At 38.6% G+C, this 17,007-nt stretch overlaps 2 protein-coding genes across 2 annotated transcripts in view; one reads left to right on the top strand and one right to left on the bottom strand.

Moving 5' to 3' along the window:
• IntS4 (integrator complex subunit 4) overlaps positions 1–3,062 on the top strand; it is a 15,101-nt gene extending 12,039 nt beyond the window's left edge. The window contains exon 17 of the mRNA XM_022846836.2: positions 2,463–3,062. Within this exon, the coding sequence (XP_022702571.1) occupies positions 2,463–2,709 (247 nt within the window). The 3' untranslated portion in view covers positions 2,710–3,062. The remainder of the gene's footprint in view (positions 1–2,462) is intronic.
• A 2,505-nt stretch (positions 3,063–5,567) lies between these two features.
• cpa (F-actin-capping protein subunit alpha) lies at positions 5,568–16,541 on the bottom strand. Its single transcript, XM_022846858.2, has 8 exons — positions 15,610–16,541; positions 11,064–11,127; positions 9,584–9,635; positions 9,280–9,381; positions 7,741–8,004; positions 7,359–7,515; positions 7,021–7,199; positions 5,568–6,322 (listed from the first exon to the last, which is right to left on the bottom strand). Exons 1-8 carry the CDS (start codon positions 15,634–15,636, stop codon positions 6,289–6,291), a joined length of 879 nt encoding a protein of 292 aa, XP_022702593.1. The 5' UTR covers positions 15,637–16,541; the 3' UTR covers positions 5,568–6,288.
• Between the last annotated feature and the right edge of the window lie 466 nt (positions 16,542–17,007).

Here is a 17,007-nt window from a genome sequence, read left to right on the forward strand (position 1 = left end):
AGATATGTCATCATGAGGCTGCTTACATCCCGAAAATTTATATGTGAAACTTACCCTTTCTTGTATCTATCGATTACAAGGAAGGCTTGAAAATTTATATATATGGCTTGAAAATTTATATATATAAGTACCTTTTCTTGTATCTATCGATTACAAGGAAGGCTTGAAAATTTATATATATGGCTTGAAAATTTATATATATAAGTACCTTTTCTTGTATCTATCGATTACAAGGAAGGCTTGTGAAATTAATACGAAAGCTGAGTAAGACGAGAACGTGAGTAATCCTGATATCGCCGAAAATTAAACTTTTACTACCGAATTATTTTAAACTATTTTATGAAAGCTTGCTACAATAAGGCGCTCGAATTTCAGTACCACACGACTTCATGGAAAACAATTTACTCAGTAGCATTTCTACGTGCGAAACTCTACACAAACGCAGCGAAATCCAAGATCATTTATGAAGCGGTTGATCACAGGTGATGAGAAGTAGGTCATGAGAAGATGTGTTCCCCAATCAGTTGCAAAGCAAAGAAGGAATTTGGTCTATAAGGGAATCATGCGGTATTAGTTAGTCCCTCCCCAAACGATTAATGATTCGAACCTGCATTGTCTCGAACCTGCATTGTCAAAAACTAACAAGACTATGCCATGTCATTCAAAAAGTGCGGTAGAATCACGGAATATAGTGTCTTCTTCTTCCGCCATAGTCAGGTCCCATACTAGCCGGAAAGAACTGAGAGAACTCGGATCAAAAATTTTAATGTGTTTTTCATACAGCCCTAATGCGTTTTTCAGATCAACTTTAATGCGATCAATGAAGAACACCAAATGATAATTTAGTTTGAATGAGGAAACACCAAATGATAATTTAGTTTGAATGAAAAAACACCAAATGATAATTTAGTTTCACTGAGGAAACGGTAACTCGGATATGCTTGTAACAACTCGATAAACACGACGAATGCTATGGTGGACGCCATGGCACGGCTGTCCATTCTGCTAGTGCTGCAGCACGGTCTTGGACTGAATAAAGGACCCTCGACTGCGTGCGATAACGACCCTCGACTGCGTGCGATAACCTTATGGGTGCGATAACCTTAAGGTTCGTAGAGAAAGTCAGTATCCCAGTAGACATGCCTGAGAATAGCCTGGGGCGCAGTATAAAGTGAGAGGGAACAGTTCTCTACGTTCCTCCATTTTTGGCAAAGGAAGCCATCACAGGCAGGGAGAAATCATAGGTCACAAGCTTAGCAGTGCGTGCTTGGAGACTTCGGCGCGATCGTAGACGGTAACGGACTATCTCAGACAAAACTGCATCAGTCCTATTGAGAGAACCGTCAAACCTCCACGGTACAAGATTCTGGAGGATGATCGTATGGGGCCGGATACAATGAACAGACAAGGCTGCCGTGAGCTGCAGTCCGCTTCAGGAGCTGCTCAACACGTCCATGGGTAGGAGTATGAAGAGGGTTCTAGCTTGGTCTCTCTGTCTGAACTGTTTCTGCTAGCAGGTCGATCTGCCGAAATGGTCATCTATCTGAATGTGAGTTTGTAGAAAGTCAAAATGCCGCGGAGTTGCATTCACTCCGAGATTGGCAACAGAAAATTGAAGCCTTGGGGAAAGCAAGAGAAACCTGTCAGTTTATGAATGGTGTCGGGTGCCGCTAGAATGGGCGCCGTCAGGCTATTCGAGCTGTTGCAAGCGCAGTACCATACTACTTATTATATTGGCGCAGTATATATTTATAAAGCATTTCAGCACTATTTGAAAGCAACAGGAAATTATGCCTAGGTTATTTTTCTGTTGATTTTCTAAATCTTTTTGCCATCATCAGTTTGGCGAAATGTTTTAGGAAAACAAAGGCTTCAAGCTTGGCCATTAAGAAAACTAACACAGCCAAAAACACGAATTTCAAATGCGGCCTAGTTGTTTTCTTCAAGCATAACTATACATATTTTTGTACCCTCTACAATATGACAATATGGTATATCTCCACCCATTTGCAATATAGCTATTCCAGAAGTAGGCTAGAAAGACAACAAACGTAAGCCAGTTACGAATTTTTAATTGTAAAAAAACGAGGTTTATATTTGTACATAATGCAACTTTAGAGCTTAAAAAGTCTAGATTTTCCAAAGTCAGGCAAAAAATGCGGCTTAAGTACACTGGTTGTCCTATCACGAAAAAACCAGCTAACTCCAACACTTATTCTGTATGTAAAACGTTGATTTTACCTATTTTAGCTTATATATATATGCTTTCTTTTAGCTTTTATTTGTTACAATTAGATATTCCCTATATTTAAGTTCCTTGACACCTTTACAATCTTCTCCAACTTCTTTCATCCACTTTCAAAGACAACACGGTACTAGATTTGACTTTTGCAATAATATTTGTGAGATTCACGCGTGGCTCTAAGGAGCAACCAATAATTCCTTCCGATTTCACTTCGCAGGCTGCGTTATCCCGACAAGCAAGAACAACTGATACTTCCTCGAAGGTCGAACTTCAGGCCAACGGACGATGGTCGACAGCGTCTCTACACGCGTGTACTTCTTTCTCATGGCGTTTGGAGTGAGGCGCTACACGTTGAGTTAGGTATAGTCCTTGCTTTCGCCAGTGGCGATGAAAGCAACTTTATCGAACTTTGTGAACCTGTTCGGGTATTTATATCGCCAAAACCTCCTAAGAAAGCGTTGTAGTTTATTTATGTATTCATATTTTTTTTTATACTGAATGTTTTATTTAACATTGTGAAGAAGAATTTGTACACAGGCTCGTGAGTCATACTACATATCAAATTCCAGATAGAAACTTTTTTCAATTAGCTGTGTTATATCGAGATACAACCTCTAAGATTATCTGAAAGCATGTTAGAAAACTAAAAACTAGGGCACCGTTGACATCCATGATGTAACGTTACTGCTTATAACAGCGAGTATTACACATAAATCATTCGGGATTAGCAAATACGTACCGAGTAGACAAACGTATGTTTATTGCATGACACATGAAAACAATAAAAATGTAATAAACATGTTGTAATTTGAAGAAATCCGTTTATTGATTGCATACTAAACTTAATAAACTCAGATAAACAATGCTTAGTGTCTGATCGACTTTGGGTGATTGTGTCTCTTATATAAGTCAATGCCCTTTGTACAAGTTTAGTTAAAGGTTTAACAGAAATTCGGATTTCCATGTTCTCCTCATTTAACTGAACTCTGTAAACAGAAATATATCGAACTGTGGAATTTTATTGGAGCTACATAAATAAAGGTCGTGTTTCAAAGATTATCTAGATCAATCGTAGTAGTCCCACAAACAAACTTAGAGCAGGGCGTTGTCTTCGTATTCTAAACATGTAGGCATATTCAACAAGTGCTTTAATTTTTTATGACTTAGCGTACTAGGTAACGCAATCTCCTCTTCAATTAATTTTCCAATTCTGATGACAATATAATGGAAAGCATGCATTCGTCTTTGAGACAAGCCTCAGTTGTTTCAATGATTTGTCTTGATTATTTTTTTTAGTGCAAACAAATGCCAGTTTTGTAGTTATGCCTTTTTGTTAACAAAATTCAACTATTCTCATCTCTACATTCATTTAGTACTGAACTGGCTTTACATCACAACATAGTAGGATGGTCTGAAACTACGCTGGAGTTCGTAGAAGAACGACATTAGTAATCGATCTATTGTATTTTCATCTAAACCAGGCTGTCTTGTTTCTCTCAATGTTGCTAGTTTAATTAAATATGTGATGTTGTTGTTGTTGTTGTTACCTGTTGTTTTAGTCAGTCTTTCAGTTCAGTGTCAGGGTTTTACTTGAAATTGTGTAAGATCGTTTAATTATTTCAAAATAAACATGCAGATAAATAGGCACCGTTCCTACAATAAAAAAACAGACATTTTATTATGCAGTGAAAGAGATTGCCTTGAGATGCAACTCTGCATAGAAAGCTTTTGCACTATTTTTCGTGTAAACATATTTATTATACACAAAGATGCCCCTGCTAACTATTGAGTACGAGAAAATATGCTTTTTCTCGTACTCAATGATAACCACAAGATGTGCACCCGGAGCGTCTCCTTAGCGGAGGTGTTATATAATAGCTCCAAATTCCAGTTGTCATTAATACTGTTAGTGATGTTTTTGCACATGCGTTGTTCTCCGGGCGTGAAGACGTACCGATTAAAAATTGCGGTTTGTATCCAAAACAGGTATATTCGTAGCTTGTAAATTAAAAGCTATTTAAATTCAGTAAGGTCTATTTCTTTTTACGATACAGAGTACTGTTAAGTAAACTGCTACGTTCATGGAATTTAATAGGACGTACCACAGGGCGCCTAATGCGTATGTCTGATTACGTCGCTACGGTAACCATGAACTTGCCGTTGTAACTGGCTCAAATTCCGGTTTTGGCAGATGGCTATCGTATTGTTTCTATGTCGTAGGTCAAGGTTCGTCGAAAGAACCCAAGGGAAGTCCAGCGAGACCCACCTTAACTAGGTGAAACAAGTCCTTGATGCTACACCGATGGGGTAACTCCGAGGACTTGTTAACAAAGTAGAAAGAGTCAAAGGCGTTAAAAATAGCACACAACCGCACAGAAACGCGACGACCTGGGACGTATCGTCCTAGTACAACTAATCCTCGTAATATTTATTGTATGCTTTGCTAAACGGGTCATGTGGGTTAAGTCATCATAATTCGAAAACAAACTACGCTCACTCAGCTTCAGTAATGCAAACAAATGAATGAATAGGGTACGGGACGTACTCGCATTAATGGTTTATTACTTAGACAAACAATTAGCTTATGCAACACTCTTACCCTGTAAAAGTTACTGGTATGCGGAGTATGAAATTATCAAATACGAATATAAGGGCAATTATAAAAGTGTCACTTGAATTTTATGAATGTTGACAATATTTCGAACACGAACTAAAGGGATGATAAACAAGTTCATTAGTCCACTCTCAACGCACTCATTATCTTTTACTTGTTTTCACATCGCTATTACTGTCCATCCATCATTTCATGTCTCGTTGTTCATATTTTCTATAAATAACCCTTGCTCGCAATATTGATTGTATAGTAACTTTATTGATAAAGACCAACACACCTCTCAGTAATAGTTGACTGAGCTTTGATTTTATAATTCAGTTCTTTTGTCTGATCACTGAATTTGTCTATCATATAAATTGGCACCCCCCACAATGCGTGCTTGCTCCAGTATACTAATACGCAATTATTTAGTATTGACTATGAATTATCTCGCATTAAGTTATCTCATCTGTTAAATACAAACGCTACAAGCGTATTTAACTGTTTGATTTCTGGATTAGTAAATACCATTACGAAAACATCTAAGTTACCTATGAAACCATTACTTTCTGATGGACACTGATGTAGAATTGGAAAGCTAGACTGTTCAGATGCGGAGTAGATGGCGATAATTAAAACGAACACTACACTTGTGAAAAAGCCACACATATTGCTTCTGACCCAAGATGGCGTGGATCAAAAGTCGGACAAATAAATTACACCAAATAATTTTACTCATAAGAAGAATATTTGATTATTTGATCGTTTTATTTATTTGGGAATGTGTTCCCGCCCCACGATACACATATTCGTACTTTTCCAGCAGCGTCATCATAAAGGCCATTAGAACTTGCTCTTATATATCAGTATAATAATAACAATATAATACTAATGATAATTTCTATATCTATGCTAATCATATTAATGGCCCATCATAATTAGCTTTATCGTTATTGTCATTAGTTAGCACACAGCATCTTTAATTACTAAAAGTCATTCATCGTTTGTTTATAATCGCGGGTGCGTCTCATGCACACACAGACAGTTTTTATGTCCATTGGCTTGTCTTTATTATTGGTTGTTTTTTTTTTGTAAGTGTAAATTACCAGGTGGTTGCTGGCAGCGCACTGTCGTCTATTATAAATTGTCACGACGATATTGGTTTACGCTGTATAATCTAATATATGATAGTAGCATCGCTTGACAACTTCAAGCGCGGTTGTCTCTCGTTACCGCCTCTGTCACGAAAAAGAGAGAGACGGAGAGAGCGGACTAAACATTTTGATGAGAGTTACACACGAAGAGACAAATGATGACATTCTTCGGCGGACCGCTAACAGTTACATTGTGGTCTGTCAGTAACTGTCTAACAATTCATTGCAGTTAAGATGATATTGGCATTGTTGAAACACGTGTCGTAATGCTTCGTAAGACACATGGATGATGGAGCTTACTGTTGTTTGGTGCTGATCTCAGAAGCAACCCTGAATGGCATTAGATAGGAAGAAAAATAATTTATTAGCTTTACGCTAGCGCAATTCAAATCATAATAATCAGATTTTTATGAGAACAATGTGTTACTGACAATTTGATAAAACGTCACTGTCAATATAATATTGGTCGGCTTTCTTCTTGGTTCCGATTTTTAATTTTTTTTTTGTCTTAGAAATGGTCAAGTATTGCTGACAAGCTGCATTTCGTTGTCGAGATCATAACATGCCACCTTAAGTTCGGCCTGGGAATGCTCGTATATCAGGTGGTAAAAAACAGCATTTCTACTTCTAATCGCCTTTCACAAAAATCTAAAGGCTGCCAAACAACAAAAAAAAATATTGCCAATTTGGAAAGGAAATAATTGTCTGGTAAAGCCTTCATCGTACGCAGAGCAAATTTCTTCGGTTGTTTTGCATAGTGTTTCAACATAGAAAGAATAGCAGGGCCAAAAATTACATTTTTTGCCACCAGACATAACTACTCTAAACTCAAGAAAAACTTTTGTGATCCGAACAAGACGACGACAATAACAAAGAGCTTATCGAACCAAAAGTTTTCCACCGCTATACAGTACCTAAAAATCAATAACTAAAAATGAAAAGTACAAACGAAGAGACGATTATTTTCTTTCGAATTACAAAAAAACGTAATAGTTACTATAATTACTTTACACTTTATTTAAATTTACCTGTAGCTAAGAATCTTTTGCCAATCGATCTTGGATCGAGTGAGAGGTAAATGTCTTCGAAGAGCCTTGAAAGTTTTGTCGTTCATAGATTTGTAATTTTCATTAATCGAACTCTGGTAAGAAGCCTCGGCATCGCGAACTGCGTGTACAACCGCCTGTGCAAATACCGCACAATCATTCTACAACAAACAAACAAACAAACAAATAATTTTTATTTTTGCTAAACCTTTTCTTTATAGATAATGCACAGAAATTTTGGAACAAATATAGGAAAAATATATGCACATAAAAATGTGATCATTTACAGGGGACCTGTGTTGTTAATTTAATCATCGTACCTCAATTGGTATGGATAGCTGGTGTTCTTTATTTGCCTGAAGTTGGACATTTCCGTCTTCATAATAATGCACCTGCACCTTAACAGCTCCAAGTAAGGACGCCCGGGTAGCCCCCGATTCACATGTGAGCGTCCAGACTCCGCGCCAACGGCCGTTCCTAGAATTAAGGTTAACAACATACCCGCGTACGAAAATGCTTCAGTACAATAGTAAAACTTATTTTACACTGTTTATCAAACATCGCACGTGTCCTAACTGCCTTTTATTATATAAATTATTCTTGCTACAGCTAGAATCATGTAAACAGCCTTAAGCCATACTGCTTTTTATTTTTATTTGCCATCATCATAACGAAATAATTTCCAATTCGTCGAGTACAAACCAGTAATTATGACTCTGGAACTGATGATCCTCGATACACATAATGTATTGCCTGCTCTGCTGGTTATTGTTCTCGCTTTGGTCAAAGACGGCAGCTACACCATGGCGATAGTGTTCGATACAGTACGCACCCCACGCAGCATCAAGGGCCGCTCGTAGGGCCTCTGAATCAGGTGAGCTTGTGGGGGACATTGGCTGTGGATCGGTTGTTTCGCGTTTATAATGATCGAACCGAAACGAGACACCGCCTCGTGGATCATAGTACCTATGATGATAAAACGTCTAGTAACTATCCACATATAAATGGAGAATATTGGGTCTTTCGATAATGTTAGAACTAGGAAAGCGACTAAATAAGTCCTATTTAGAGAAAAGTGTACAGACCCGCGGGTTTCGTTCCGCGTCTCGTTTTAACTGATGCAATTCATTAATGCTATACCCAGCGTAAATCCACTGAACACTAACAGTTATCCCGTTACCACTATTCTTCTCCGCCTAATCCGCTAATCTTTTGTAATTATTTTTTCGACCTGTTTTAATATGAACGAATTTCATTTGCATGACAAGTAACTAAGCAGAAACTATAGCTCAGTTGTAGACCTGAAACACTCAGCTGCGACCCTATAACAGCAATTCCGCTGTCCAGTTGCAGGTATTCTCTTCTGACTCAGTAAGCCTTTTAGTGAGTTTTAGTGCGTTCCAGTTACGCTTGGACAGCGGGATAACTGCAAAATATCTCCCATAAGAGTATTCCAATAGTCCTGTTGCCACACTGCGATTCTTCTAATATTTGATTCGTGTTATGCCCAGCCTAGATTACCGCTCGACTATGCGCTGACATTTTTATAGGTGCCGGTTATACCTCTCCTAAGACCTTGTAGGATTAATTGTATTATCTTGTGGCAACCGTTTAGTTACAGAAATCATATTCTATTATGCTGTTGCAGCATTGATTAGCTACTTCCCTGGGATGAATCACCAACAGAGTAGAATGGAACCGCGCTACTATGTCTACTATATAAAGAAACAACTGAACTCAATTTGAAAATTATCAGATAGACGATTTTTTCTTCATCTGTATACGTGAAGTTCATAAATTTCAAACTACTTAAGCAAAAATCACAGACTTTACACAAAATTTCAAAAAATTGAAAATTAACTGTTAGCCCCATGTTACGTCTCTTGTATAGAGCTTGAAAGAACGTACCATTCTTTGGTAAAAACTTCCCGCAAATTTTCGACAGTTGTCAAGCAAATCTCAAAAAAGAAAGGTCAATTCGCTTAAGTGATAGAGCGCTTTATGGAACCAAAAAAAAAAATAGACACCCCCAAGAAACAATGTTCAGTCGGCCCCATCTTACAAGCAGCTCTTCTCAAAATGAAATACGAAAAGCCTAGCAAAAATCAATAGCATCACTACTTTACAGGACCGATATGTGTCAGATAGGCAAAATTTAGGTGCAGTAATTTGCTCGAAGATTGTCGCATCTATGTTTCTGGATTCAAAATCTATCTAGAGTCAACTGAAAGAGATAGTAACCTTCCATCGGGTAGTTGGTTATAATGTGTAATTAAACTTTTGTGCGAAAGTCCATCGACTGAGCACGGTGTTAGCTGATCCATGTGATAATCCGAAATTGTGCTGAAATTTACGTCAAAATAAAAAAAAAAGCTGTATTAGTAAACACTTTGTTCGGACTCATTGTTACTATTATTGATTTTACTTTTATTAAAAATATGATTTCGCTAGGTATTAGTCTGTAGCTGATTGAAGGATGTAAGGCATCTCGAACGTGTAAAGCCATAGATCTACAGCAATGCTTTTGTGTAAAAGTAACACTTACTTTGCTGCAGCCTTTGAGAGGAGTTCGTGATTGCCAACTAGAGCCCTACAGTCTGCAATCGGAAAAAAACTAAATTAATGGCTGTCGTTTTGTTTAAGCTTAGTGCCATTTTAGAGCAAGCGTAAATGTTCGTGGTACAGAACCGGCGCCGCCAACAGTATTTTTCAAGGTGCACCATCCTTAGGCTACCAGCAAACCATCATTAAAGCGACAACCTGTAAACGCTGTTCCACAAGATCTTCCAATTTACGTGACACTAAATTGATGTGTGCTTCCTAAAAGCCGCCGCCTCGCTACGTCGCTGAAAATTTCAATGTTTAGGCGAAAGATCATTTCAAATAGTTCCAAATGCTTTTGAATTAAAGGCTGAATACTTCGATGGGCAAAACGCCCGGTGTTACTATCGTTAAGTAGTGCTTCAGCTAATATAGTAAGCCAGTTAGTTTATCGTCTTAATACGGGCACGTAAACCTCGGTAAATAAAGAATAGGTATAGGTGATTATTAATATGCTAATGAAGTGAATTACAATCACCAAAGCGGGAATTCTGAACCCTTTCGCTGATCACCATTTATTTACCTCGTATATATAAGACGTACGGAAAGCAGTACGTATGTAATCACACATTAACAGTTGTCGGCAGGGAAAGGAGCCCTCTATGTTTCCAGTTTGATATCCGGTATTGCCGGAAAGGGACCCTATTCATGTACAGCCTACCCCCCCCCCCCCTGCCCGGGGATAGAAAATTCTAAAGTATGATAAGTAAATAGTGACAATAGATGTTAAAGCTTCGATTTAGTTCCATTAATGGAAACGCGATACAATGACGTCGGTTCAGGAAATAGTGGGGAACAACAACAATGACGGCTAACAACGAATGACGCGTGGCGTATGACTCTTCGTTGACGAATTGCAGCCGATAAACTTTTTTTGCAATATTTAATGTATGACAAATGTGGTGAGCTAATGCATAAAAAAGATTCATCTAAGCATACATATACACAAGGTCCACCACGTGCTTGAAAAACTAACTTAAGAAGCTCGAAAATTCCGGTATTGAAACTCAGTGATACGCATTACATGCAAAAACTTTAGGCAACAAAGTTTTGTGTATCAAAAAATTGACCGTATTAGTTACACGTATATGTAAAAAATGAGGAAGGGTTCCATGCAAATTCTGAGGTTAGGTTACTTCCTTTTTTGGTTACGTCCGGTTTTCCGATCATCAACACAGACGTACGTATAAAATGGCTTTTTTTTCAAGTGAGGCAGTATAAACCAGCATGAGCATAGCAGTGGTAAAAAGCGTGTGAAGCCCAGATTTTCTAATGCTACCAAAGCTCTTCTATGTGGAAGTATAGTATTGACCAAACTCTTGACACATTTTTTGTAATTTGCACAAAAGCAGAACAGGTTCTGTTCACTGTGTTACAGATTTCGAGCTATTACAGCACATATAGACCCCGTTTATTATACGTACCATTGAAAACCTCGTTGAACTCTCCAGGTGGTGAAAGGCTCATGAAACTACTGATGATTCGCACCTGAAATTTACCGAAGTAGATTTTTCTTTGTAGAGCTACATACCGAATTATTGCTTTTTTAAAGGACCCTACATATTTCACCTTTAAAATATGACAAATACCGAACCAACAGCTGTAAAAGCTTTGCATAAAGCGTCTCACATACTCACATCCAAACATGCTTTTTGTTAACCGAAACAATCAAGAAAGGTGTGATAGGCCAACTAAAAAATGCCACTCGGTTCAGGTGCGTTTCCAATTAAAAGATAAATAGTAAACACATCTTGCTATTTATTCGATTCTTACGGTGCGATTAGTTTCGCGAAGTATGAACATTTACAAATTAATTTTCAACGCATATGAAATGTAGGATTCTGAACAAAATCTGGGGGCCAATTCTTGCTCTCAGTATTTACAACTAAACCGGACTATCTGTTCGACTTATCTCCAGCTGAAAAAGCGGTTGAAATGATCGTTCATACATTAATAATTTTTGAGCCGCCTAGAACGGTGCTATTCTGCTCTTGATTCTGTCTGGTCAGTGTAACCTATTCGCCTGTGTGCAACTAAGCATTGCGTGGTGCTTCATCTCGCAACCGCTGACATGACAGCTCCCACATAAATATATGTCGTATAGCAATAGCGGCAACGACAATACCATGCCAATACGACCGCCGCCTACGTCAACTTGTTGGTGCCGTTCACGTTGAACAACGATAGTAGTATGACATGATGCCTTCTACTTATATTTCAATATCCGCACCTCTGTGAGAAGTTCTGGGGAAGTGCTTCTGTATGTATCGATACGGTACGTTCTCAAGATATACACTACTAAATAATGTAATACGTAGCAGATCTGATTTTCTAACATGATCACTGTTCTGTCAATTAATCAGACAGATTTCCGATTAATAAAGGTTGTTTTTTTGACTATGGACAGTCCGCGTCATTTTTGACCAACACCAGTTTTCTATCAATATGTTTAACTACTATAACACGTACCATTCAATAAATGAATGCATATGTAGGACAATGCACCATATCAATTACTTTTAGGAATAGTGAGCCCTGAGCAGAAATGAGGAGGCAGGCATAGCATCGATTCAATAAGAAACAGAAATCACATTGAATTTAAATGAAGGAAGGAAGGAAGTGCTTCATTTCACTGCTTATCGGTAACACCTTTTGTAATTTTAGGTCTTGTACCAGCATAGGCACTATAATCCTCAGTGACATATGTACAGTGTCAGATCAGTCAGCACGTAGTCAATAGTATCTCGTTAACAGTGGTTTTAACAGGCAGCTATTACGGATCTGTCTGAGACCGCATATGACAAGAATGTATAAAATCTTAGAATACGTCTGTTTTTAGTATTAGCTAAGTTAGACAGAGCATTTTATAGCACGTTATGCTAAGTTAATCTCCGATATCTAACCATCGGTTCAAATTGATCGATAAAAGAGAAATAAGCATTAAAATCTCTCAGTTTTCGATGTATTTAATGTTCTAAGCCAATTCAGTACAATAACCAGTCGACTGTTGAACTCCTTTTCAAAATTTGCTAAGAGATGAGTAAATTCGCAGAAACGATACTCCTGCTTTCGTCCGCTCCGTTTGAAGTAGTCTAAACTCACGCGGATAATCTTCAATCGACACTAAAAATTCTGTACAAGTGGACAAGACTCAGTACAGATTCTTAGGTCTATTATCGTCGACTTTGCTCCCTACGTCACTTAGTGTTTGATACGGGACAGCTTTCTGCAGTTTATTTGCACGTCGGAACCACAGAATTCCCCTAGGCTTATTTAGATGACTATAGGATTGATAAAGATTTGGTACATTTTGCCATTCGATTTGAGCTACACAAGAGAAATCGCTGGGTGTAAGTCAAGCTTATCTGAGGTAATTTGATTACGTGAATATGAGCAAGCCGCCTTTCGAAAATGTCCTATTTTTCGTAATACGCTGTTTCACCGCGGTCTGTGTAAATAACGAACGGCGGCCATGTTAAGCGCTGCACAATATCTCACAGCGAAGTGTTCATCGCCGACCCAAGTTTATCTTTGAGTACACCTATACAATTACATTCTCTACGTTAATTACAATAAAAAAAAAAAAAAGGAAATCTTAATGTTTAAATGAACAAAGTCTACTGTGGACGGGAAAACAGTGGAAATGGACCAGTTTACCGCTGGTTGGCCGAGGATCATTAACAGTAAATGACATGTACTTCCGAGCTACAGTGTGATCTGCATATGTCGACCAAGGATTCGTTAGATACTCCTACTTACGTTAATAATAAAATAGCATATGATCATATTAATATTTATCAAGGCCAACACTGGAAATTCGAACTAACTAAAAAGTTAGCCATTAGGAATCGTTTTTTTGGCTGAATAACCCTGATCAGCATCATCGGAAGAAACCATTATCACTTCCGTATTAAGGCGGCAAGGTATTACCTTGTACACACAGGTATCTGAATGAACATGTGTATCCAACAGAGTATCTATATATATAGAGGAACAAATGGTCATGATTCGTGCAGTGCTCCGATTTGGACAAGAGGCTTTCGCAATGGAAGCGTCAAGTTGCGACTATTCGAACAGAACGGCACTCGGCTTAACACCGCGCTTGGTCCTCCGCGGTCGTCCCCTTAGTAGATTGCAGCTTGATCGATTCTGACATCGTAAAAACGAATTGGCGTATGTCAAATACGGTTTGTATTAACGTGTTATTTTTCGCCGAATGCTTACGAATTTTTGTTGGAACAGGAGAGTGTTGGAATGGTTTCTTTGCGTAATGAGTATACATACTGTTCGGTTATACGTCGGTTTCCGTTGCCGATTGTATTCATTCATTTTTACCAAGAAAAACTACTAACGAGTATAGTGTACTATAGCTACCTAAATCATTTCAAATTATATATAGATAAGTGTCCGTGGAGTTATATATATTACTTTATTTTATTTTCTCAAAACATTCTTTCGTTAGCGGTCTAATGATTGGTGTTTTTGCGACTGACCACAACCACTAATCGGACCGGCTCTACTATTACCCGTTGCCGGATTGATCAGTTAGTCAGTGAGCCTTTGCGGTGGCGCAGGATTCACTCGAAGACTGCTAGCCAATTGTAGCAATAGTAATCGTTATTTTATTTGTCATACATGCTAGCCATACACGGCTTGCGTTTATAGACGTACCCAGAATATATGGCAAACGTATAAGATCTGTTTACTGCGAACATAGTGTAACTCCCACGAGAAGATGACGATGAAAAAGGTATGGCAGAGTGGCGTACATTAACTTTGAATATCGATATTAGATTTGAATCGATATTAGAGTAACTGTTCCAATATCGTTGGTATAGTAGTTTTCGCGATAAGAAAGGTTCTGTTATATTTAACGTATTGTAGATGGCGATTGGCCTAATACTAATAGGCGATTTATTATGTACGTATATGGCATCTGTCAATATGTTATGATATCTTGATCTCATTCGTGTGTCCGCTGTAACCGAGCGTGCGGTTACGTTAGCCTGATCCCTGAAGCTAGCTTAAAGAATCAGGACAGATAGAAGCTTCGTATTACAAGATCGAATATCGATTCGGCCATTGTTTGCTAAATCACTTCTCGGTACTCCTTGAAGGCTTTACGTCATAAGAGCTTTACGCAAATCCCTCACAGATTCGAATCAAAAATTAAAATCTAAACAGAATCGCACAGATTCGCTTATCTGTGTTAACAAGATCGGGTTAGTTTGTTAGTCATTATTATTACTATTATCATTATTATTATGTCACGTCTTTATGGCATAAGAAACATCCTGAAACACGCAAGCTGATATCAACTGACCAACAACATCTCAACTTAATGGAAGAGTAGTGAGTCTCAATTGATTTGGATACCTATGATACGAGCTTTATCGATATATACGTTTGGTAAGCATAAAAAAATGTGTTTCCATCTTTGGAATGTGTCCGGTGACTTTGAATCCCTTCCGATGTGATTGTTTTTTCAACTATCCTATATTCTACTCAAGTTAACCCTCCTCCAGATAAACAACAGTTTATCTTGAATCCCAGGGCAGACCGAAACGCCGACAATATATGGGCTTCAGTTTCTGTATGATCTGCCGCAGGAGACCAATATCGATTTCAGTATTTACAATTTGTAGAATTAAACGTAAACTTTAAGGACTGCATTTTACCGTCTCCCATTGTTTTACTTGTCCCAAAATCAAAAACGTAATCAATCAGTGACGTTTATCTACGGAGAGCGTGCAAAGCAAAGCAAGGTAAAACAAAATACAGAGAGCCGATGTTTTTACATTCGGTAAAAATATTACTTTAGGCATGTTGAGTATTATTAGAGGACAAGTGGTTCTTAGCGGCCTGCTCTACTATCATAACACCTGCTCTACATTGAGTGGACAAATACTGATTAGTTATTATAAAAACAGAAATGTATTAGGTTCGTTTGTGTGTATGTCAATTTGGCACCTTGTCGTTGTCCGAAGCGTCGTCCATGGCTGCAGTGGTAACACCTTTGACTACTTCTTGACAAAAAAAAACCTTGACGAGACGATCAAACGACGAGCCGTCGACAAGCAGCAACTTGCAAACTCATAAGCTTAGCGACTCACACAACTTAAACGGGCGGCCACTTTTAGGATTCACCACATACTAATACACATAGTCACACTATCTTCTCTATATATGTGGAAAAAATTAACAGCATCATCCACTGACTGCGGAACGGGAATGCAACAACGCTTAGCGTTTTCTTCGTCCTCTTTTTCCTTTCGAAAACGTATTAAACACAATTCATTGAAATGTGTTACATGTGTATATTCCTCGATGAAGCGTGTTTCTCTACCATCGACCTCTTCTTCTATATTTTTATTGGATAATTGGTCAGACAAAATTGTTCGTGCAACCCAGGTCGCCCAGAAAACTACACAAAACGTCAAACAAGAATTTGCAGTTTCAGCAACAACAGCATAACCGACTGACACCCAATACCGAATTATGATCACTGCCGCGGCCCCCGTTAACGACGACGTCGTTGTCGTCGTCGTCGTTGTCTCAGCCTAGAACACACCTTCCGCCACAACTTACTGCTTAAACACCAGCAATAGCAGCAGTTGCATTCTACAACTTCCCCTCGGGACACATACAAATCGAAACTAGCACGACAACAGCAACAACAACAACAACAACAAATCGCATAAGTTGAAACTAGATAAGGCTGGTTTGACCCGCTGTTGTTGGTTGATTAGAGCTTGAAACTCAACAGCTACCCCTTTGGCAGTTGTTACTGATCAATGGGCGGTTTCGTCCGTTTGCTCGCTTGGCTGCGATGGAGAATGTTGTTGCTGATAGTTAGCAGCATCAGCGGCGAAAACCACCAACACGGGCCACCGAGAGGAGCCGAGTCAACAAAGATGGCGACACCGGCGGTAGGCGGCAGACATTTCAGATCACCATCATCATTATAATAATGATTCTCCGTTGCTCAACTGGCGCCAGCGGTCGACTGGTATATTAAGGATTACTTTGATCTTTAATCAGCCAGTTTACTCTCAAGTTACGATTGGCTTTATTGCAAATCGGCTTTAGCAGGTTTTGTCTGCGTGGCGGCCACGGTGGTGGAAAACGATGAAGCACAATAAATATCGTTTGAGGACGGCCTGCGTGGCGGCCAATACAGCGGCGTACAGACCCTGCGTAAACTGTAAAATGCATGTACCTAATCGAATTTTCAATGTTAGTTTCAAATTAGACACATCGACCCTTCTAAACGATTTTTTTTTTTAAATAAGTTGGTCTGTCTAAGCATTTATAGGCAATATGAATCGCGAGGTAAATGACTCCGACACTTGTTCTGGTAAATGGCCC

Source organism: Varroa jacobsoni, unplaced genomic scaffold (assembly GCF_002532875.2).
Source record: "Varroa jacobsoni isolate VJ856 unplaced genomic scaffold, vjacob_1.0 scaffold_1258, whole genome shotgun sequence".
NCBI lineage: Eukaryota > Metazoa > Arthropoda > Arachnida > Mesostigmata > Varroidae > Varroa > Varroa jacobsoni.

Excerpts from the sequence above, each read along its gene's own strand:
- cpa (XM_022846858.2), bottom strand. The coding sequence starts at position 15,636 with ATGGACGACGCTTCGGACAACGACAAG. Across the intron at positions 8,005-9,279 it reads AACCAACTACCCGATGGAAG|GTACTATGATCCACGAGGCG; the intron begins GTTACTATCTCT and ends TTATCATCATAG. Across the intron at positions 7,200-7,358 it reads AGCTATCCATACCAATTGAG|AATGATTGTGCGGTATTTGC; the intron begins GTACGATGATTA and ends TGTTTGTTGTAG.